The sequence below is a fragment of the Brachyhypopomus gauderio genome, unplaced genomic scaffold, assembly GCF_052324685.1.
Source record: "Brachyhypopomus gauderio isolate BG-103 unplaced genomic scaffold, BGAUD_0.2 sc113, whole genome shotgun sequence".
Taxonomy (NCBI): Eukaryota; Metazoa; Chordata; class Actinopteri; order Gymnotiformes; family Hypopomidae; genus Brachyhypopomus; species Brachyhypopomus gauderio.
Window position 1 is genome coordinate 620,095 of NW_027506934.1, and position 24,081 is coordinate 644,175.

At 43.2% G+C, this 24,081-nt stretch overlaps 1 protein-coding gene across 6 annotated transcripts; it reads left to right on the plus strand.

The window, feature by feature from the left end:
* Positions 1 to 292: 292 nt before the first annotated feature.
* On the plus strand, positions 293 to 19,078 carry LOC143497851 (uncharacterized). 6 transcript variants are annotated; one of them, XM_076993455.1, is made up of 10 exons: positions 293 to 428; positions 1,182 to 1,289; positions 1,403 to 1,510; positions 3,087 to 3,233; positions 4,475 to 4,728; positions 4,840 to 4,938; positions 12,311 to 12,389; positions 12,698 to 14,376; positions 14,687 to 14,818; positions 14,916 to 15,310. In XM_076993455.1, the coding sequence occupies exons 8-10, from the start codon at positions 14,010 to 14,012 to the stop codon at positions 15,173 to 15,175; spliced, it is 759 nt and encodes a 252-aa protein (XP_076849570.1). In that variant the 5' UTR covers positions 293 to 428; positions 1,182 to 1,289; positions 1,403 to 1,510; positions 3,087 to 3,233; positions 4,475 to 4,728; positions 4,840 to 4,938; positions 12,311 to 12,389; positions 12,698 to 14,009; the 3' UTR covers positions 15,176 to 15,310. The 6 variants fall into 6 exon arrangements, with proteins under 6 accessions (XP_076849570.1, XP_076849569.1, XP_076849571.1 ...); XM_076993454.1 differs by lacking the exon at positions 12,311 to 12,389 and adding an exon at positions 16,750 to 19,078 and having other exon boundaries at positions 294 to 428; positions 14,916 to 15,200; XM_076993456.1 differs by lacking the exon at positions 12,311 to 12,389 and having other exon boundaries at positions 294 to 428; positions 12,698 to 12,855; positions 13,296 to 14,376.
* Positions 19,079 to 24,081: the final 5,003 nt, after the last annotated feature.

Sequence of the window (24,081 nt, forward strand, 5' to 3'; positions counted from 1 at the left end):
GGAACCTCTCTCCTTGAAGTTCTTGATGATGTGATAGATTGTTGACTGAGGTGCAATCTTTCTAGCTGCGATACTCTTCAAAAATGCAATGAAGTTGAAATGTGTTTTGGGGATAAAGTTCATTTTCTAGGCAAATATTTACTTTGCAATTAATTGCTGTTAAGCTGATCACTCTTTATAACATTCTGGAGTATATGCAAATTGTCATTATAAAAACTGAAGCAGTAGACTTTGTAAAAATTAATATTTGTATCATTCTCAAAACGTTTGGCCATGACGTTCACGTTTGTTTTTCGCTCTGTGTCTGTGCGCCCCCTAGTGTTCGCACGGAAACTACGTCATAGGTGTGGTCAAATGAGATGAGACTAAACCGAAAGTAAATGCCAAATAAAAATCACCTTATGAACGCACGTCTGGGACATACGACGGTGAGTTTATTAACACTTACAGAAATGTTCCAAATGTTACATTATGTACAAAATATACAGTTTTAATGTTCTAACGATAAAGGACATAATCCAGTCTGAATCTGTACGAAACGATCTGTGACAAAACGGCGAACTTTTTGAACTTCAGTCACTCCGGAAATGTAGATTACTGACACGGAGAAGGTGATAGCCCATGTCGTATTTAACATTGTTCAGGAGAATCTGTATTTAAGGATTATCGTCAAAGAGTCACTGTAGTTAGAGATACTTATGATACCTAAATATAACTATTTAGATACAAGTTTAAAATTAAATATGGATTCAAATATCATTTAGCATTTTTCATGAGAGGCCACTGTATAGTCACTGATATTGTCACACTGAAAGAACTCTTTGCCTTTAAATCACATTTTTATTTGTTCTAAACTAGACGATCTTAGGCGGAACATTGATAAAAAAAAAAAAAACATCAAGTCAATATTCATTTATATAAGTTGCCAAAAGATGGCGCTAAAGTAGCGTGTAATTGCGTGTAAGTGTTTAGCAAGCGTTCAAGTATATGTAGAATATTGTATATAACAGTTATAACAGAATAGCCTACTGTATAACAAATCTGTTAAAATGTCCTTTTCCTGTGTGTCCAGTGTTACTGGGCTTGTGTTTGGTTGTGGAGTCACACTGCAGTGACATCAGGTTCATTATAATCAGAGTTTCAGTGTCCTGCTCCTCCTCTTTATGATGAACTGTTGACAGGGAGCAGAGAGCAGCATCTCCAGTGTCCAGCTGTGTGTGTGTGAAGAGGAACAACTCCATGATGGAGCCTCATAACTCCAGCAGTGGAGGAGGAACCTCTGACCCAAAGTGAGGAGCTTTACATCAGCACTTAATCTGAGAAAACAGGAAGAGGGAATATTCAGGATAAATGAGATGTAGTGAAGAACATAATTACTCAACACTTTCCTCATCTTCATCAGGGTGAAGAGAGCAGCGTCTCCAGTGTCCAACTGTGTGTGTGTGAAGAGAAACAACTCCATGATGGAACCTCATAACTCCAGCAGTGGAGGAGGAACCTCTGACCCAAAGTGAGGAGCTTTACATCAGCACTTAATCTGAGAAAACACAGGCATGAAAATCTGTCACCTTTCTGCGAAATTCACCGTTTTGAAGTTGAAAAGGGTGACCTACGTGAATCGTGTAGATCCGATGAGTTTTTTGTTTGGGGGGGGGGGGGGGGGGGGGGGGTCGGGAGATTATATGTACATATTTTAATTATCATATTGACTTAAAGCAAACAGAGCACTTCCGAAATTGGCAATTTCAATGACAGTGGCCAGCAGTTTCCGCCCAGAACCTTCATAGAGGCCAAATAGCGTTTCAATCATACAAACGTTCTTCATTCATGTTATTCACTTACTGCTAAGCGGGACGAGAAGCAGGACCTAGTGCTACACCGGGGACAAGTCAGAAGAGCGTACATTTACCACTACATTTACCAGATCGTACATTTTTAATTGGGTGGATTTAATTGGGATATTAATGGTTTCAATCGTTTTCATATTTTGCGGTAAAACAAAGTTACTGCCGTTCGCTACAGCGTTGAACACTGTCAGATCTAACCACAAGCTCTTGTGATAAATAGGTAGATAGATGGGCCTATTAAGTTCGCGTCAACCCCGTGTAGTTAACGGTGACATAAAATAAGAAACAAGATTTTTTTTCTAGTGTGTCTGTAGTTGTAACTGGTGAATCCAGGGACGTGTGAGGATCACATTCGCACCAGGGCTGAAAAGGTTGAAGATGAAGTTGTAAACGCTTGTCGTTTGAGTCTACCCTGTGCTTTAGCCCAGGTTAGAAAATAAAAACACGTGAACCTGGTATTTTTACACTCATTTTCGCCGCTGATGTATTTATTGGTTCATTAAGACGTAATGGTTTTGACTGAGCCATCCGGAATGGCGAGAGCGGCTTCTTGCGTTTACGGATTGCGTTTACATTGAATCCATTGACATGACAGTCAAAAAAAAATTTTTTAATGGATTTTACTATATTTTACGGAGCCCGTAAGGTGACATCATGTAAAAAATAAATAAATAACGCGTGGCCACGACTTATTAACGCGTGGGAACGAGATACTAACGTCGCCTTTCACACGCGGCAACAAAGTTTATTTTTTCACAGCAAAGCAAGCAGATCCCAGGGATGTTCGCGAACTGACTGCCCAAGGAAGGTAAACCTGGCTTTATATAAAGTAATACTTAATTATCTTGTTCGCACGCGTTAGTAAGTCGTTCACATGCGTTAGTAAGTTGTGGCCACGCGTTATTATCTTTTTTACATGATGTCACCTTACGAGCAATATTTGGCATCACCTGTCGCTGTATCCCCGTACACCAGCAGCCACCCCCACCCCCCCCCCCCGTCGCAGTATACCCATGACGTCACATGTCAACCCCCCCCCCCCCCCCCCCCCCCCCCCCCCACATGTCAACGCCCCGTCGCCGTATCCCCATGACGTCACATGCCCCCACCCCCCCCCGGTCTTGTCACCTTTTTAACCCCTGACCCATTTTCATGCCTGAAACAGGAAAAGGGAATATTCAGGATGAATGAGATGTAGTGAAGGACACAATTACTCAACACTTTCCTCATCTTCATCAGGGTGAAGAGAGCAGCATCTCCACTACCCAGCTGTGTGTCTATGAAGAGTGAATCATCTCCAGTACCCAGCTGTGTGTCTATGAAGAGTGACAGGTCCATGTTTGAGCCTCTTGCCTTCAGTCGTGGGCCTGTGACCCCTGACCCACAGTGAGTGACACATTACACACAGAGATTCTTTAATCAGACTGAAAGTATTTTAAGTCTTCATTCTCCACATTTTCCTCTCTCTCTCCCTCCTCAGTTCTTGTGTATGTGTGGAGGGAGTAAATATTTGTGGTTCCTTAGTCCCACATTAAAGCCAGTACCACTGAATTATCCTTAAACAAATAAGGAACAGAGTAATAATAAAATAAAGAAGACAGACTCCAAGATCACTTGATGAGAATAACAGGTCCCACTTTATTATAGATCAACGTTGGTGTACAGTTGTGTCTCTCCCCAACATGAAAGTCTCCAGGGCTCAGAGGAGCACTAATGTTTATTCATACGGTATATTCTGTAACGAGGTGACAGATGCAGCAGACACAGGAGGTGGTGCTGGGTCGACTTTAATGTCCATTTCCATCATAGACACAGCACAACTCAAAGCAGTTAAATGCAGTTTAAATGCAAGGGATCAGAGGAGCGGATAGCGCTCTGAACTCTGAAGAGAGTCACTCAATCTTGACCTTTAACGGATAAAGAGGGTGACTGGAAATGAGTGACAGGTGCACGAAATGAAGAGAACTGATCAGTAGGCGGGGCTGGTGATCTATGGAGTAAACGGGAGGTGGAGTGTTGTGAAGTGGGCGGATCACCTGAGGAGCCGGACCGGCCTACCGTGACATATTCTAATCAGATACACATTGCCCCTCCTACTCTATTTACATATCTGCTTTAGATTCCACCATTATGTCCAATCATCATGACTTCACACCCCAGTCATTCATATTCATATACACATTCATTATATATGTATTAGGTCCAAATGTAAAAGTTCTATCTGTTTAAAGATCCCCTGATCTGGACCTTTATCAAATGAGGCCTTTTACAGTGTCATCCTACATCCACAGTTCATCCAGCAGCATGTAGAGGCCCTTTCATTATCTGCCTGTGTTCATGTTATGTCTAAATTCTCCAGATCTTTCCACCAGTCTGTACATTATCAATGGAGCTTTGTGGAGCTCCTCAAGTTTTCATTATTAATAGTTTCATTTATTTTAATATTCTTGGCTGAGTTCCAAAATGTTTCCCAACTAACTCCCAAACTCCTTCTGTAAATGATTTATTACACAGAAAAAACACTTTTCTATTAAAATTGTAAAGTGACCTTGAGTATCTAGAAAGGCGCTATATAAGTTGAACATTCATTCATTCAAGATTACATCCAGTGATGAAACTGCCTACAGGTCAGAGGACGAGAACCTGGAGGACTGGAGTCAAGAAAACAACTTGATCCTCAGTGCAACAAAGATGAAGGAATTGATCCTGGATTTCAGGAGACTGAGACCCCTCGTCCATCACCCAATCACAATCAGTGGTGAGAGAGTGGAAACTGTGAAGAGTATCAAGTATCTCGGTGTTAACATCAGCCATGACATGACCTGGACCACCAACACCACAGCGACGGCCAAGAAAGGTCTCCAAAGATACACTTCCTGAGGTGCTTAAAGAGAGCACAACTCCCACAACAACTGCTGGTGAGCTTCTACAGATCAGTCATTGAGTCCGTCCTCACATACTGTATTTGTTTGGTTCTCTGGCTGCACTATAGACAATAGGAAAGATCTCCAGCGTATTATCAAGACTGCTGAGAGGATCACGGGCACCAGCTCCCCAGACCAGAGGACATATACAGGACCCGCTGCACCAGGTGAGTCACTGCTATAATAAAGGACAGCACACACCCTGGACACTGTCTCTTCACTCCACTGTCTTCTGGAAGACGCTACAGGACACTATATGCACGGACTACAAGACTAAAAAACAGCTTCTATCACAGAGCTGTTACACTAATGAACACTGACCACAATAAACCCAACAGATTTTAACCCCACATTCACTACATCACTTTAACACACTGCACTCAGGTCCATATGCACTACGTCACTTTAAATATTTATATTTTTTTATATTTATTCTTGATATTTTTGATATTTGTTATTTAATTATGTTGGCATTTGGAGGAGGATTGCTCCAACAAAATTTTGTTGTTTGTGCAATTACAAAGATATCTTATATCACGCATTCATGACAGAATTTCTGCACATAATTTCTGTGCATAATTAGTAAACCTGTGTGTGAACCAATGGGTCTTTAATTGATCAATCATCTCCCCTTTGGACACACAGGTCTTCCCATGGGTCAATTTAACATAGTAAAGAAACATGAATATAGTCAAACACGGCGGCCCAGAGGACAGCGCCACACACCATCCTGAAAAGCACAGCCTGCTTTCTTCCAGACGGCCTCTCCTCCTGTGTGTGTGTGTGCTGTAGATCTGTGAGGGGGAGGGAGGGGCTGAGCTGCAAGGTCAACAGAGGAACTTGTGGGGGGGTACAGAGCAGGTCTCATGACAGCTACATCTACAGCTTGGTTCCCTCTAGAAACAGAATCAGCACCGTTAGTGTGGGCAGCACATTTACACACAGCAATAGTGGACAGCAGTTGGAGAACATCCAGGAGATCAACACAAGCTTGAGATGTGAAATCAGAATCACTGAACTAGTGTTTCCAAATGGGCCCAAAATCATTAACTACACCAAAATCACACCTGCTGTCATTGTAAATAGTAACTGATATTCCTTCTGCCAATCTGTATGCCTGGGTTAAATCATATAGTCCAGCGGTCTGTGCTGAGAGGTGATGTGGTAGAGGGACTGAAACTACTAAGTAGGACGGGGCGACTACAGCCCAACCTACTCTGTTTTGATCTGTGCTGGATCCCTGGATACTGACACATCAACAAAGAAAATGCAGTCGGGGTGATTCAGAGGTTCTTCATTGAGGTCCAACCTGGGGGAACACAGCATGTTAGGTACAGCAACACAGTCATGTGACTCACCATCATCCTCTATGGGTAAAGTGTGGCTGGATTAAGAACTCTGCATCGTTGAATGAGGATGTTGGGCATGTCAAGCAACACAGTGTTCTATTTCAGCCATCGCTGTGTAGATAAGTGTGATGTTTTCTTATCTAGAAGTAAAAGTGAAGTGTAATGGGACTAATAAGGTCAGTGTAGAATAACCCACAACGTCTCTGGATGCTGCCATCACTTTCTCTGCTGTGGCCACAGCGCACAAACAAACTGGAAGTCCCACCATTGATCTATATTACTGGATTGGTGTATTGTCTGTACCATTGATCTATATTACTGGATTGGTGTATTGTCTGTACCATTGATCTATATTACTGGATTGGTGTATTGTCTGAACCATTGATCTATATTACTGGATTGGTGTATTGTCTGTACCATTGATCTATATTACTGGATTGGTGTATTGTCTGTACCATTGATCTATATTACTGGATTGGTGTATTGTCTGTACCATTGATCTATATTACTGGATTGGTGTATTGTCTGTACCATTGATCTATATTACTGGATTGGTGTATTGTCTGTACCATTGATCTATATTACTGGATTGGTGTATTGTCTGAACCATTGATCTATATTACTGGATTGGTGTATTGTCTGTACCATTGATCTATATTACTGGATTGGTGTATTGTCTGTACCATTGATCTATATTACTGGATTGGTGTATTGTCTGTACCATTGATCTATATTACTGGATTGGTTTATTGTCTGTACCATTGATCTATATTACTGGATTGGTGTATTGTCTGTACCATTGATCTATATTACTGGATTGGTGTATTGTCTGAACCATTGGTCTATATTACTGGATTGGTGTATTGTCTGTACCATTGGTCTATATTACTGGATTGGTGTACTGTCTGTACCATTGGTCTATATTACTGGATTGGTGTATTGTCTGTACCATTGATCTATATTACTGGATTGGTTTATTGTCTGTACCATTGATCTATATTACTGGATTGGTGTATTGTCTGTACCATTGATCTATATTACTGGATTGGTGTATTGTCTGAACCATTGATCTATATTACTGGATTGGTGTATTGTCTGTACCATTGATCTATATTACTGGATTGGTGTATTGTCTGTACCATTGATCTATATTACTGGATTGGTGTATTGTCTGTACCATTGATCTATATTACTGGATTGGTGTATTGTCTGTACCATTGATCTATATTACTGGATTGGTGTATTGTCTGTACCATTGATCTATATTACTGGATTGGTGTATTGTCTGAACCATTGATCTATATTACTGGATTGGTGTATTGTCTGTACCATTGATCTATATTACTGGATTGGTGTATTGTCTGTACCATTGATCTATATTACTGGATTGGTGTATTGTCTGTACCATTGATCTATATTACTGGATTGGTTTATTGTCTGTACCATTGATCTATATTACTGGATTGGTGTATTGTCTGTACCATTGATCTATATTACTGGATTGGTGTATTGTCTGAACCATTGGTCTATATTACTGGATTGGTGTATTGTCTGTACCATTGGTCTATATTACTGGATTGGTGTACTGTCTGTACCATTGGTCTATATTACTGGATTGGTGTATTGTCTGTACCATTGATCTATATTACTGGATTGGTTTATTGTCTGTACCATTGATCTATATTACTGGATTGGTGTATTGTCTGTACCATTGATCTATATTACTGGATTGGTGTATTGTCTGTACCATTGATCTATATTACTGGATTGGTGTATTGTCTGTACCATTGATCTATATTACTGGATTGGTGTATTGTCTGTACCATTGATCTATATTACTGGATTGGTGTATTGTCTGTACCATTGATCTATATTACTGGATTGGTGTATTGTCTGTACCATTGATCTATATTACTGGATTGGTGTACTGTCTGTACCATTGATCTATATTACTGGATTGGTGTATTGTCTGTACCATTGATCTATATTACTGGATTGGTGTATTGTCTGTACCATTGATCTATATTACTGGATTGGTGTATTGTCTGTACCATTGATCTATATTACTGGATTGGTGTACTGTCTGTACCATTGATCTATATTACTGGATTGGTGTACTGTCTGTACCATTGATCTATATTACTGGATTGGTGTATTGTCTGTACCATTGATCTATATTACTGGATTGGTGTATTGTCTGTACCATTGATCTATATTACTGGATTGGTGTATTGTCTGTACCATTGATCTATATTACTGGACATTGCCTGTTGCCGCTATAGCTAGCGCTGCGCCGCCCTCTGAGCCATTACTATGCATTGAGTCATGTCAGCACAGCAGTGTAGTTCCTATGTGGGATGTCAACCCAGTACAGTCAGAGACATTTCGCACAGTCAGTACAGTGAGTACAGTCAGAGACAGTACAGTCAGTAGAATATAAGGTCCCACATATGCTGATCGTAGCTTTGAAGTAATAAAGAAACTTACTCACCAAAGGAAGCATGACAGAGAGTGAGAAGCAGAAACATCCAAACCCATCTCAGTAGTGTGGCTGTCAATGTAAGAGTATATGAAAACATTTAAATACATGTAAATATAGAAACTATGTAAAATGAAAGTCTTTTTTTTTTTGTTAGAATTTTTAGTTTTGAATTTTCAATTTTTCAAAATGCTATTCAATGACAATTTAACAGTTTATTTTTTCAGTGAGTAGACTGCATTCTGCGTGTAAGCTGGTGAACGCTTTTATACAGTAGAGATTAAGTATTAAATATTGAATCAATATTTATTGAATTTTATTGAACCAATACTGTAACGCTTGGGTGTGGGAAGCAGGCACCAAGACGATTACGGTGAACAATGAACATTTAATGAGACTACACGAATAAGCTCTGTGCGGAGCGCAAGCAGCACATTAACACACTCACGCTGACACGTAGCTTTAGACAAAGACGAGCACACGACACTGCGCGAACGCACATTAAATAGGTGAATTACACAGACCCACGTGACCTCGAGACAAGGCACAGGTGTAACAAACTAACACGCTCACAAACAACCCACACCCACGGAAGTACAAACATGGACATAACTGCACGCAGACGACATAATGACACGCCCACAGAGAAGGGTCCGGAGCTGTTCCGTGACAGAACCCGCCACCAGGGGCTCGCTACTCCCGGAGCGTCCCGCGCAGCTGGAAAGCCCCGAAGCAACACCGATGGGCAGGTCCGGAGCCGCCGGGACCACGAGCCTCCGAGAGCCGTCACCCCCGACGGCGGGAACCGCCGCGAACCGCTCTAGCGCACCCACCCTGGGTGCACACCGGAACAGCAAACACGAAGGGCACAAACGGGAACAGCGGGTTAGGGAGACACAAGGGGACAGACAAAAACACAGGAACACAGACATTCATCCCCGGAGCCAGGCCTCCCGCCTTGGGCCAAGCCTGTAGTGGCGAGAAAGCTCCGGAGGCTGGAGATGCTGCAGGAGGCAGTTCTCCTCCCGCCTGTTTTGCCTGCTCACCGCCAGGTGCCGCACGGCTGGCAGACGCGCCGGGTGCAGCGCGACTTGTCGACCACTTGGGGGATGCACATCTAGCGGATGCGCGTGGTGCAGCGCGACTGTCCGACCACTTGGGGGACGCACACCTGGTGGACGCGCGAGGTGCAGCGCGACTTGTAGCCCGCTTGGAGGCAGCACTACCGTCGGGGGCGCGAGGTGCAGCGCGACTTGCATTCCGCTTGGAGGCAGCGCGACCAGCGGGTCTCGCGGCAACCTTCCTCCCGGGTCTGCGGCTCCCTCCTCCGAGAGTGCCGTAAGGGCTTGCCGCCCTATGAGCCTGCTGGCACTCCCTCTCTGGGAACCCCCCGTAGGAAGCCCCTCCTTTGCTAGGCCAGCCCCCTCTGGAACTGGTATTAGGGGTGGTGTCCATCGCCGGCATCTCCTCCTCGGCCACGCTCCAGTCCATGGACTGTGCGAGGGTCTCACATCGGGAGTGGTCCATGGGCTCCTCCCCACAGGAGTCCCCACTCTCCGACGCGGGTGGACTGTTCGGTCCGCTCCCACCCCCTTTGCATACGGTCGAGAGCGAACTCACCGAGCTAAGACTCTCCCCCTCACTCTCCTCGCTCTGCTCGTCGGTTCCCGACGGGGCTGGGTGCAGCGACGAAGGGGGGCTGAAGTCTTCCTTCTCTTCGCCTCCCCGTAGTAGACCGTGCTCTTTGAGCACACTGACGGGGAATACTCCTCCTCGGAGTCCTCTTCCTCGGACTCGTCCTCTGGAGGATTGGCACGTACCATCCCCGCGTAGATGACCAGCGGGTCCTCTGTGCCCTCTCCGGTTTCGGCCAGTGGGTTGGTCTCGCGCGTCATCGCGCGGAGTCCCTCTCTCCACGCCGCCTGGAGAAACACCTCCCCTCTCCTCTCCTCGGCACTCTCAGGAACACGCACGGGAGAGGATGCGCGCTGGGTCTTGTTCCTCCCCTTCCTTGAAACACCGCCGCCCACAGCCATGGGTGGCAGCTCTAGGGACGCGGCGAGGTCTTGGTCCTCCCACATGCGCACCGCTGATTGGCGGAAGTGTTCGGCCACTTCAGCGTCTTCCGACTCCCGAGCCGCGCAGAGCATGTATGCGCAGACCGGGTTCCGCATCATCTCCTGCTCGGAGACGGGGGCTTCGTGGCGCCGGACTGGGGAAGAGCCGTGGTGGCGACGGCTCTTCCTCTTCCCTTTAGGTGCCCTGGTGGCGTATCCAGGCATACCTTTTTTCTTTTGGCTCGTCTTTCTGTAACGCTTGGGTGTGGGAAGCAGGCACCAAGACGATTACGGTGAACAATGAACATTTAATGAGACAACACGAATAAGCTCTGTGCGGAGCGCAAGCAGCACATTAACACACTCACGCTGACACGTAGCTTTAGACAAAGACGAGCACACGACACTGCGCGAACGCACATTAAATAGGTGAATTACACAGATCCATGTGACCTCGAGACAAGGCACAGGTGTAACAAACGAACACGCTCACAAACAACCCACACCCACGGAAGTACAAACATGGACATAACTGCACGCAGACGACATAATGACACGCCCACAGAGAAGGGTCCGGAGCTGTTCCGTGACAAATACGCGACACAATCAGTCTCATATCTCATACTAAACAGAGACACTTCTCCTGACTAGCTGACAGTATAAAGTGCACCAGAGGGGGGAGGGGGGCAAGCAAAAGACAGACAGACAGACTTAACTATTCTAGAGAGACTCTTTCTTTTATAGACTGCTTAAAGACGATTGGTTCCATATTTTGGAAACGTAGGCTATATAAAACTTATTTAAATGTAACCTGTTTAAATCAAATCTTAACCTGTTTGGTTCAATCAAATACAAAACTTTTATTCAATAATGTTGTTCATGTAATTCTATGTGCTCTTAACATTTTTATATTGGAATAGATCACTTTAAACTATATGTTTCTACACACAACAACGAATATTCTTTAGGCTAAGAATTCTCAACGTTGCTTATACAAAACCACTTAAAATCCACAGAAACATGTGGGGCAGAGGGGTGTCCCATATCCACACTGACTAGTTTAAACTGCTAACTTCATTTTTTATTTCCTAAATCTTAAAGCAACGCAATTCGAAGATAGTTCACGAAGACAGGTTACGTCTGCAAAAGTGCGTGTCGTACTGTCTGAAGATACAGATTAGAAAATAAACTTGGTTACGTACAGAGAAATTCACCTTACCTGAAATCATGACATTGGAGAATACTGAATAATGAAATAATACATTGTAGGCCATAAGGTGAAGACGTTTTTCGCTTGATCCTGTTTCCATATATGGGGCACTAAATAATTATTTCTTTAATAAAATGAACTATTGGTGCAGAGCGCAATAGTAAAAGTTCTCCATGTATAATCCTGCAGTTTTTTTATTCGTGTTTTAAATCGGCTATAGTTCCTTCCTCGCGTAGTAGTCTTTTCTTCATGAGTGATACGGATTCGCGGACTTACTTCCCTCTAGACCAATCAGGTGGCTGCATTTTGGAGCTGAAATCCAACATGTCTGCGCCCGTTTGGTCAACACAGAGTAGTGGAGATGAAGAATTTACGACAACACTGTCTTCAAATGTGCTTAAAAAAGGTGCAAAACAATGTTATATGCATCTTACATCTTTAAAGAAAGAAGAGGCAATTGCATTTTCATGAACGCGGTGGGACACATTCAGGAATAGCGTCAAACGGTGGCTTGGTTTAAAGGGTGAGAGACAGAGAACAGCAGAAACATTTAAACATTGTAAACATTGTAAACATTGTCCTTCTACATCCATCTTTGCTACTTTGTGTAAGTTTTGTACATAAAACATTTTTTGTTAATATATATATATATAACAAAAAGTGTATATATATATATATAACAAAAAGTGTATATATATATATATATATATATATATATATATATATAACAAAAATTATATATATATATATATATATATACACACACACACACACACATACACACTCACAGTTTTCATTTTGTGATCTTCTTTTACTGTTTTTATGTTGCAGGATAATTTGAAGAGGCGTTAGCCCGTGACTTCCCCCAGCTGGTGTTTTACTCTCCCAGCAAGCGCAACATTTGTCAAATGGTTTTTGTTGAGACGTTATCTGCAGATATTTTGCTAGACAGGCGACCTCACCCATTAGACACAGGAACAACAACTGAGGTAAGACAAACTGAAAGTGACTGTGAAAAAACCCCAAATACAACAGCTGGTCAGGAACAGTGAAGTGTAGGTGCCTCAGTGACACTACAGAGGACACAAGCACACTTTATAGTGCAGCTCTGATTTTACAAAAGCTTTTGCGTGACGCTTCTGGGATGACATGCCCATGGCCACCCACATCAGATGACTTAAATGTAACTGAAGCTAAATCTGTTGTCCCTCTCAAATTGTATAATCTGATTTCCTGGATTGTGGGTGCAACTGAGGAACCAACGCTGGCTATGTTGATATTCCAGGTTGTTTTTACATGCACAACATGCTGCACAGGAACTTAAGACTGTAGTCATCAAGAGCCCTGATACTGATGTGTCAGTAATTGCTGTAAGTTTGCAAAGAGCTTTACCTTGTAAGTTGTATTTTTTCACTGGATTTACCAACAGAACAAAAATCATTGACATAGCCAAGGTGTCATCAGCTCTTGGCACCCGTGTGTGTTCAGCGCTTATTGGGATCCATACATTCTCAGGATGTGACTCTACAAGTGCCTTTCAGGGCAAGGGCAAAAGAAAGACATTTTCTCTTGCCTCAGAGAAAAAGGAATACCTGACTGCATTTACAGATTTGGGCAGTAGTTTTAACCTGGATCAGTCGACCTTTGATCTGCTTTGCAAATATGTGTGCCAACTGTATGGTCTGACATTCTTGGCAGATGTGAACGATGCCAGATACAAAACATTCTGCATGTCAACCTCAGCTTTGCCAGAACTATCCATGCCACCAACAAGTGATGCCCTGTATCAGCACTGCAAAAGGACAAACTACCAAGCAACAATAATGAGACACCCATTGGCAATGGATGGCACCTTGAGGATGGAGAGTTAACGGTGACCTGGATGACTAATGGCGCATTTCCACTAGGGCCTGCTTGGCGCGGTACGGTTCGATACGGGTCGGTTTGTGAGTGTTTCCATTAGTACCAGTTCCCTGTGAGCCGGCCCCTTTGGGTACTTTTTTCGTACCGACTCGCTTGAGGTTCTAACCGTTCCGAAGAGGTACTGTTCTGTGACGTGTCGTCACAGGTTGCGTCAGGAGAGCGACTCCTCCGCTATCCACTACCGACTCCTCAGCCATTTTTAAAACCCGAGGAGAGAAGAATGGAGGACCACAAGAATGTTCCCTGGTCGAACGCCGAGGTACAGACCTTTCTGCAAATAATAGGCGATCAAAAAATCCAGGGCGAACTGGACGGGGCCACTAGAAACGTAAAAGTTTTTAGTGAGGTTTCCGCGCTAATGGCCACTCATGGCTACCAGCGGTCCGTTATACAGTGTCGGTCCAAGCTTAAAAAGCTCAAAAGTGACTACCGGGCGGTGAAGGATCACAATGCACGCAGCGGTGCAAACCGCAAAGATTGGAAGTGGTTCCAGCAGATGGATGCTATATACGGTCACCGGCCAGCCAGCAACAGCAGAGAAAACGTGCTGGACACGGCGATGTCGGTGCTGGAGGCCACGGAGAATGGTGAGTGTATTGTGATTTATGTTTTACTACTAGGCTCACAAAAGATGTAATATGAACGTAATATGAACGCATCTATTGTAAACGCAGGAATTTAGAGCTGTGTTTGTAGTAAATGTTACCACCACAGTCACTACTGTACAATAGCTAGCTCTTGGCCACAGCGTGGAGCCTAGCTAGTTGCTAGTTAGCTGTAGCCATTAACAAAGCATGAGCAGTGATGACGTGCTACACATTTTGTGCAGTTACGCTATATTGTTGTTGCTTTCACGGGAATGCTTGTGTTTAATATTTGTTATTTTTTATGTTCAAGATTCCCCTTCCACTGACGAGGCGAGCGCTTCTTTGGAACCTCCCGCCTCCCCCGCATCATCCGTGTCATACACGGAACCAGCGGTCTCTACACCGGCTGGATCACAAACGCCTGTCCGGCGGCCCAATACAGGTGAGGAACACAAAAAACATGTGAAGCACCGGAGTAGCACGAGTACCGAGTGCATTTCAGTTTTACTAATCAACTCCCATTACCCTTTTTTGTCTAGGCAAGCGAAAAAGGACCCAGACTGACCTAGATATCTGTGCACATCTCCAGGAGATGCAGGCGCAGGATGTGCGGATGCATGAACAGATTCATGAGCAGCGCGAGGAGCACATCCAGCTGCTGCTCTGTGATTCTCGCGAGGCCCGTGAACAAGAAGCCGAGCTGAGGAGAGCGGAGCTGGCGGAAAATGCTTCATTCAACCGGGCTTTCCTCGGGGTGTTTGGTGAACTTGTAAAAACATTGCGAGACAGACACCAGTGAAAACATTTTAACAGTTTTTTTTGGGGTAATTTGCTTTTTTGCACTTTTAAAAACTTTTTTCTTACTATATTTACATATTTTGTAAATATCAACATTAATATATTTCTTAATAAAGTTTTATTTCATTTGATTGTATGACTGATGCTTTTTATGCCGGGTGTGTTCATTGTCTTAACAAACAATCCGCAGCAGATAATGAGTTTGACAATCACAGCTTTATTGCTTTGTGTACATGAAACAGGCAAGGGCAACAATTTAACTGTTATGACAGATATATTGCATCAGTGCATTGCGAGCATCTCTACCATCACACCCCTCCACACCCTCTGCCATTGCTGCCACTGGCTGCTGTGCAGCAGTAGCTGGCACATCCCATGTAGTGTCATATGTCTCTCCATAACTTTCACACAAATTATGCAGAGCGCAGCATACCAACACCATTGATTTCACAAGTTGAATCTCACAGTCATTCCTTTTCAGAAGGCAGCGCCATCTACCCTTAAGTCTGCCAAAAGCATTCTCAACAACAACACGTGTGCGACTGATATGTTGATTGAAGATCTGCTGCTCTTTTGTGAGGTTTCCGGTGTCCTGAAATGGCTTCAAAAGCCACTTTTGTAAGGGGTAGGCAGAGTCTCAAAAAGTTTAGGTGTCACTATTGATTCTGATCTTTCATTTGACACACATGTATGCAATGTCACTAAGGCTGCCTTTTTCCATTTACGTAATATTGCCAAGCTGAGACACTTACTTTCATTAGCTGATGCAGAGAAGCTAGTTCATGCTTTTGTCTCGTCGAGATTGGACTACTGTAATAGTCTTCTAATTGGATGCTCTAAACAGTCCATAAAGAAGCTACAACTTGTACAAAATGCCGCAGCTAGAGTCCTAACCAAGGCTAGGAAATTCGATCATATTAGTCCCACTCTCGCCGCACTACACTGGCTGCCGATTATATATCGCATTGAATTTAAAGTTCTCCTGTTAACCTATAAGGCGTGAAATGGTCTTGCCCCACAATATCTGAGTGAACTCATTGATTACTACAACCCATCTCGCCCTTTGCGCTCCCAAAATGCTGGATTTCTCGTAGTTCCAAAAATTAGTAAAAATACAGCCGGAGGCAGAGCTTTCTCTTTTAAAGCCCCTCAATTATGGAATAGCCTTCCAGCTCCAATCCGAGACTCTGACACAGTTCCAATCTTTAAATCTAGACTTAAGACTCACCTGTTTAGTCAAGCCTTCAGCTAAAGTTCCCCTTGTAAGGTGTAGGGGCTTGGGGGCCCCCAGACGTTGAGATTTCTGGTGATCTGAGATGTTGATGCTGTCATCCAGCTGTGTCTTGGCATCACTCTATTTGTGACTATGACTTGACTGGAAAGCAATGTCTCAGTGAGCCCTCATGCCTGTGGTCACCTCTGAACCTCTCCCTTTAGTTATGCTGCTATAGATTAGTCTGCCGGAGCCACATGCTGATCACTGGCACGTGAGCTACGTACATTTAAATCAACGGTGGTTTAAATTCATGTCCACTCAGTCTGTATTATCTATCTTCTTGCATGGCTCTACCCAAGACGATTGGATACAGGCACCTGCAGGCACCTGGGGGATGGTCTGGCTGCCGGTGGATGTGCTGATACCGGGGTTCACCTGGGGAGTAACACTGCAGTCGGAGCCTACAATACCAGCATCACTGCTCCGACACGGAATGAAAGCCTGGCATTCATCAACAGATATTTACAGTGACAATATCAAAACCCAGAACTTTCAATTCTACCTTTTACCTAGTCTGATTGTGTGAATTATGTGTGACTTGTGTATTTGTGTGTTAACGGGCCGCCCAATGGAGGATGGGTTCCCTTTTGAGTCTTGGTTCTCCCGAGGTTTCTTCCTATTCCCCACCACCATAGGGAGTTTTTCCTCGCCACTGTCGCCTTTGGCTTGCTCATTAGGGTTCTGGACCCATAGTATTGTTAACCTTGTAAACCCTGTAAAGCTGCTTTGCGACAACTTGAGTTGTTAAAAGCGCTATACAAATAAACTTTGATTGATTGATTGATTGAGTCTCCAAGGATGTAATAGCCAGCGGGCATGGCACTGGTTGTCCTAACACCTGCTGGAAATAGATTTCCCCGGGTGGCCAACTCCCACAGCATGGACAGTCTCAGCACTCAAGCATCATGCATACTCCCGGGCATTCCAGCCATTACATTCCAGAAGAGGCCCTTTCCGTCGACTACACCTTGGAGGATTATTGAGTGCCAGCCTTTGCGGTTGAAGTAGTCGGTGTGACACAGTCGTGGGCCAATGATGGGTATGTGGGAGCCATCAATAGCACCCACGCAATGTGGGAGTCCCCATCTAGTCTGTATGTACTCCGCCATATCCCTGAATCGCCGTTCGTCTGGATAACGAATCTGCTCAGGTACCAGTAGTGTCTCTGCTGCAGCACAGAAATCCTGCACACACCTGCACGCAGTTGTAGTGCTGACTCCAAACAGATGGCCTATGCTTCTGTACTCCGAGCTTCCACAGTGCTATTGCCACTCTTTTGTGTACGGGCACACACTCTCGAAAAGTTGTGTCTTGTCGCTCCAGGGCTGGACGCAATTTGTTGCTGAGGGAGTCGAACGCGTCTCGGGACATCCTGAAGTTCTGTAGCCACTGTGTGCACGTGAACTCAGGAACAATAACGTCCCACCACTGAGACGCTCGTCGGAATGTCCACACTGAGCGTTTGCGACGGCCATTAGCCAACAACAAAGCCATCTGAAACGCACACACACAGACTTTTTACTGTGTTAGCTTTACACACTTTGCACATTTATTTCGGGTAGAAAGACCGATGTCGACTAGCGTTAGCTTAGCTTACCAGCCTATGTCTTTTTCTCCTTCTCCTGTTGTCCTCGGCCTGATACTGCTGTATGGTCACAAGAAGTCTCCGCTCCTTTTCTTGTGTTGTGCGTCTCGCTAACTGAAGCCTTCTCTTGCTCGCTTCATTTGCACGTTTCCGGAATAAAAGCCATAGCCCTAGCACAAGGTACACGAGTCCTTCCATCGCCATCTCGTCCATTGTTGTACGGTGTTGTGGTCGCATACAAATGATGTCACGACACTACAACCCGCGCGCCAACAGCGACTCCACCCACATTGTGGTGGTCCACCATTGTAATGGAAACACAACGCGACCGTACCGTTCCGTTGCGAATCGACCCGTATCGAACCGTACCGCGCCAAGCAGGCCCTAGTGGAAATGCGCCATAAAACCCCCGCCCCTGAAAGTGTGTTGCAGGTAGTTCACTGCAGTTGTAAGCAGGGCAAATGTGAGACAGGGAGATGTTCCTGTATGTCTGCCAGCCCGTGTTGTACAGATTTATGTAGATGCCAAAATTGTGGAAATACTTTAAAAGAAACAGAGCACATTGCTCCATGGGATGATGACTCTGATGATGACAGTGAAATGGATGAATAATAGTAATGAGTAAGAAAAGAACTTTGTATTTGTATTTGGGATCGAGGGACAGTAATGTATTCAATGCTAGAATGAACCATGCTGTGACCTTAAGACACCATTCTGTACTGTGTATAAACATATTTGTAGCTGTATATTGCATTTATTGTAGTGTTTATTATTTTAATCAAATCAAATCAAATCTATTTATAAAGCACCTTAAAATCAATGTCATTGGCCAAGGTGCTGTACACAAGTAGGAGCATAAAATACATATAAAAGACAACCACATTTACAACAAAAACAACCTCTCAACACACACAACATTTAAAACAAAAGGGGGTGCAGTAACGTTTTGATTTATTTCAGCCACCATTGACTAAAGTCTGTACTTTTTTGCTGTCTGTGATTACACAGTATCTACTGAAAATTGATATATAAAACACCAGTGTATACAACTTCATATTGTGTTTATGCTTTATTTTGTGTGGTGTCAATTTCTGAAGTTTAAGAAAGAAATCTGCAAATTTGCAATATTCCATAATGTAAATTCACACTTGAGTGTACTAAAGCATTAATACTTCTCTTATATGTTTAAGTACATGTATAGGTCAGTTTGAGATATATTTTAGGTTGTGAAAATGGAGATGAATTTACAAGCAAAACCAGCAGCATAGAAATTGTTTTTTTTATTCACATATATATATTCATTTATGCACTGTGACAAAAAACTGCAGGATATTTTACGGAGAACTTTTAACTCAAGGTCTATAAGGGTATTGTCTTTTCAAAAACACTTTTAAAAAGTAGTGCCCAGACGTGCGAACGAAAATCACTTTCTAAGCACTTTTTGTTGGTTCACATTATGGCCTATATGTATACATGTGAAATACAAATGTACAGTCATGGCCAAAAGTTTTGCGAATGACACAAATATTATATTTTCACATAGTACAGTTGGCATGAGACAAGACTGGTGGTAACGCACACCTCGTCTTCTCTGAACAAGCTGTTTTCCAGATGTCCCAAACAATCGGAAAGGGGATTCATCAGAGAAAATGACTTTACCCCAGTCCTCAGCAGTCCACTCCCTGTACCTTTTGCAGAATATCAGTCTGTGCCTGATGTTTTTTCTGGAGAGAAGTGGCTTCTTTGCTGCCTTCCTTGAGACCAGGCCTTGCTCCAAGAGTCTCTGCCTCACAGTGCGTGCAGATGGACTCACACCTGCCTGCTGCCATTCCTGAGCAAGCTCTGCACTGCTGGTAGCCCGATCCCGCAGCTGAAACACTTTTAAGAGATGGTCCTGGCGCTTGCTGGTCTTTCTTGGGCGCCCTGGAGCTTTTTTGGCAACAATGGAACCTCTCTCCTTGAAGTTCTTGATGATGTGATAGATTGTTGACTGAGGTGCAATCTTTCTAGCTGTGACACTCTTCCCTGTTAGGCCATTTTTGTGCAGTGCAATGATGACTGCATGTGTTTCTTTAGAGATAACCATGGTTAACAGAACAGAAACAATGATGCCAAGCACCAGCCTCCTTTTAAAGTGTCCAGTGGTGTCATTCTTACTTAATCATGACAGATTGATCTCCAGCCCTGTCCTCATCAACACCCACACCTGTGTTAATGGAGCAATCACTGAAACAATGTTAGCTGGTCCTTTTAAGGCAGGGCTGCAATGAAGTTGAAATGTGTTTTGGGGGATAAAGTTCATTTTCTAGGCAAATATTTACTTTGCAATTAATTGCTGTTAAGCTTTATAACATTCTGGGGTATATGCAAATTGCCATTATAAAAACTGAAGCAGTAGACTTTGTAAAAATTAATATTTGTATCATTCTCAAAACTTTTGGCCATGACGTTCACGTTTGTTTTTCGCTCTGTGTCTCTGCGCCCCCTAGTGTTCGCACGGAAACTACGTCATAGGTGTGGCCAAATGAGATGAGACGAAACCGAAAGTAAATGCCAAATAAAAATCACCTTATGAACGCACGTCTGGGACATACGACGGTGAGTTTATTAAATGTTTCAAATGTTACATTATGTACAAAATATACAGTTTTAATGTTCTAACGATAAAGGACGTAATCCAGTCTGAATCTGTACGAAACGATCTCTGACAAAACGGCGAACTTTTTGAACTTCAGTCACTCCGGAAATGTAGATTACTGACACGGAGAAGGTGATAGCGCATGTCGTATTTAACATTGTTCAGGAGAATCTGTATTTAAGGATCATCGTCAAAGAGTCACCGTAGTTAGAGATACTTATGATACCTAAATATAACTATTTAGATACAAGTTTAAAATTAAATATGGATTCAAATATTATTTAGCATTTTTCATGAGAGGCCACTGTATAGTCACTGATATTGTCACACTGGAAGAACTCTGCCTTTAAATCACATTTTTATTTGTTCTAAACTAGACGATCTTAGGCGGAACATTGGTAAAAAAAAAAAAAAAACATCAAGTCAATATTCATTTATATAAGTTGCCCAAAGATGGCGCTAAAGTAGCAAGCGTTCAAGTATATGTAGAATACTGTATATAACAGTTATAACAGAATACTGTATATAACATATCTGTTAAAATGTCATTTTTCTGTAGTGTTACTGGGCTTGTGTTTGGGGGCGGAGTCACTGCAGTGACATCAGGTTCATTATAATCAGTTTTTCAGTGTCCTGCTCCTCCTCTTTATGATGAACTGTTGACAGGGAGCAGAGAGCAGCATCTCCAGTGTCCAGCTGTGTGTGTGTGAAGAGGAACAACTCCATGATGGAGCCTCATAACTCCAGCAGTGGAGGAGGAACCTCTGACCCAAAGTGAGGAGCTTTACATCAGCACTTAATCTGAGGAAACAAGAAGAGGGAATATTCAGGATAAATGAGATGTAGTGAAATATGTAATTACTCAACACTTTCCTCATCTTCATCAGGGTGAAGAGAGCAGCGTCTCCAGTACCCAGCTGTGTGTTAATGAAGAGTGAATCATCTCCAGTACCCAGCTGTGTGTCTATGAAGAGTGAATCATCTCCAGTACCCAGCTGTGTGTCTATGAAGAGTGAATCATCTCCAGTACCCAGCTGTGTGTCTATGAAGAGTGAATCATCTCCAGTACCCAGCTGTGTGTCTATGAAGAGTTACTGGTCCATGATTGATCCTCCTTACTTCAGTCGTAGGCCTGTGACCCCTGACCCACAGTGAGTGACACATTACACACAGAGATTCTTTAATCAGACTGAAAGTATTTTAAGTCTTCATTCTCCACATTTTCCTCTCTCTCTCCCTCCTCAGTTCTTGTGTATGTGTGGAGGGAGTAAATATTTGTGGTTCCTTAGTCCCACATTAAAGCTAGTACCACTGAATTATCCTTAAACAAATAAGGAACAGAGTAATAAAAAAAATAAAGAAGACAGTCTCCAAGATCACTTGGTGAGAATAACAGGTCCCACTTTATTGTAGATCAATGTTGGTGTACAGTTGAGTCTCTCCCCAACATGAAAGTCTCCAGGGCTCAGAGGATCACTAATGTTTATTCATACGGTATATTCTGTAACGAGGTGACAGATGCAGCAGACACAGGAGGTGGTGCTGGGTCGACTTTAATGTCCATTTCCATCATAGACACAGCACAACTCAAAACAGTTAAATGCAGTTTAAATTCAAGGGATCAGAGGAGCGGATAGCGCTCTGAACTCTGAAGAGAGTCACTCAATCTTGGCCTTTAACGGATAAAGAGGGCGACTGGAAATGAGTGACAGGTGCAAGAATGAAGAGAACTGATCAGTAGGCGGGGCTTGTGATCTATAGAGTGAACAGGAGGTGGAGTGTTGTGAAGTGGGCGGATCCCCTGAGGAGCCGGACCGGCCTACCGTGACATATTCTAATCAGATACACATTGCCCCTCCTACTCTATTTACATATCCCCTTTAGATTCTACCACCATTATGTCCAATCATCATGACTAGCTCTGTGTCTATGAAGAGTAACATGTCCAAGGATGAGCCTCTTAACTTTAGCAGTGGACCTGTGACCTCTAACCTACAGTGAGTGATACATTAGTGACAGTTTTTAACAAAACATTCACTTCTAAATGTGTATTTATTGAAGTCAATGGTAAAGCTGTGTATTTAGTTTGTGAAGAACAGGATTACAATTTGAATCACCATTACGAGAGTAAACACGATGAGAAATACAAGAACTAGACTGATTCAGAACTGTAAGTTTTTTTCTAATAAAGTGTCTAGTGTGTACCAGTACAAGGTGTTTCTAATAAAGTGTCTAGTGTGTACCGGTACAAGGTGTTTCTAATAAAGTGAGGCACTATTCACATAAACATTATTCTACATCACCAGAGTTAAAGTCAGGTGCAGGTTCTCTGTGTTTGTTCTACTGTCACTACAGCATTTGGGTTCAGTGTCCCTCAGTCTGGGAGCCCAGTGAACCGTGACATGTTCAGATGTGTTGGGTTATTCCACATGTATCACATCATCATTATCATCATCATCATGTACCTGAATGTAACATGTATTCATGAATGTAACGTGTATTCATGAATGTAACATATATATGAATTCATGTCTATAAACATGTCTATTTTGTCTATATGTCTATTTTTTGAATTAAAGTTGTTGTTCTGTTTGTCCACAGTGTCCAAAAGAAACCTGTAAAGATTTCTAAAGACAAACTGGAGTCAGTATTCAAGGTTTGTGTGTTGGTGTGTGTGTGTGTGTGTGTGTGTGTTTGTATTTTTATTTTCTTTTATTTTTTTATTCGTTTTTTTGACAGGGACAGTGTACATCAGGGGTGCTCATTACGTCGATCGACCGGTCGATCGCGAAGGAATGTGCGTAGATCGCGTCACATAAAATAGTAGTAGATGAATCGCACATCTGCACTGACGGTTGTATTTTGATTGACATTCACGGTAGCCAATCTGCAATCCACTCAACAAATTACGTTCGCCGCCACCCCTTTCTGACTAGATCTTTCTGACTTGGTCATCTTATAAGTAGCTCGCAAGCTGAAAACTGTGGGCACCCCTGGTGTACATTAATAAACATAACTATAAAAGTGCCAGAATTAGCCATTGTCCCCGAACACATCTAAAATTGTCTACCTCCTTGATTATGTTGTGTGTATGTGTATGTATGTATGTGTGTGTGTGTGTGTGTGTGTGTGTGTGTGTGCATGCATATGTGTGTGTGTGTGTGTACGTGTATGTATGTGTATGTGTGCGTGTGTGTGTGTGTGTGTGTGTGTGTGTGTGTGTGTGTGTGTGTGTGTGTGTGTGTGTGTGTGTGTGTGCGCGCGCGCGCACGCTCACGAACGTGTGCATGAGTTTAAGCCCTAAATCCATAAAGTGAGACCCTCACCATAAGTTGTCCTTCCATTTTGGGTGAAGAAGAGTTCCAGTTCTGTGATTGTACTAACTAACAGAGATGGCAGGTTCACGGC

Coding starts and splice junctions, on each gene's coding strand:
- LOC143497851 (XM_076993455.1), top strand. CDS start 14,010: ATGGAGGACCACAAGAATGTTCCCTGGTCGAACGCCGAGGTACAGACC. Junction 14,377..14,686: donor GCTGGAGGCCACGGAGAATG/GTGAGTGTATTG, acceptor TTTATGTTCAAG/ATTCCCCTTCCACTGACGAG. Junction 14,819..14,915: donor TGTCCGGCGGCCCAATACAG/GTGAGGAACACA, acceptor TTTTTTGTCTAG/GCAAGCGAAAAAGGACCCAG.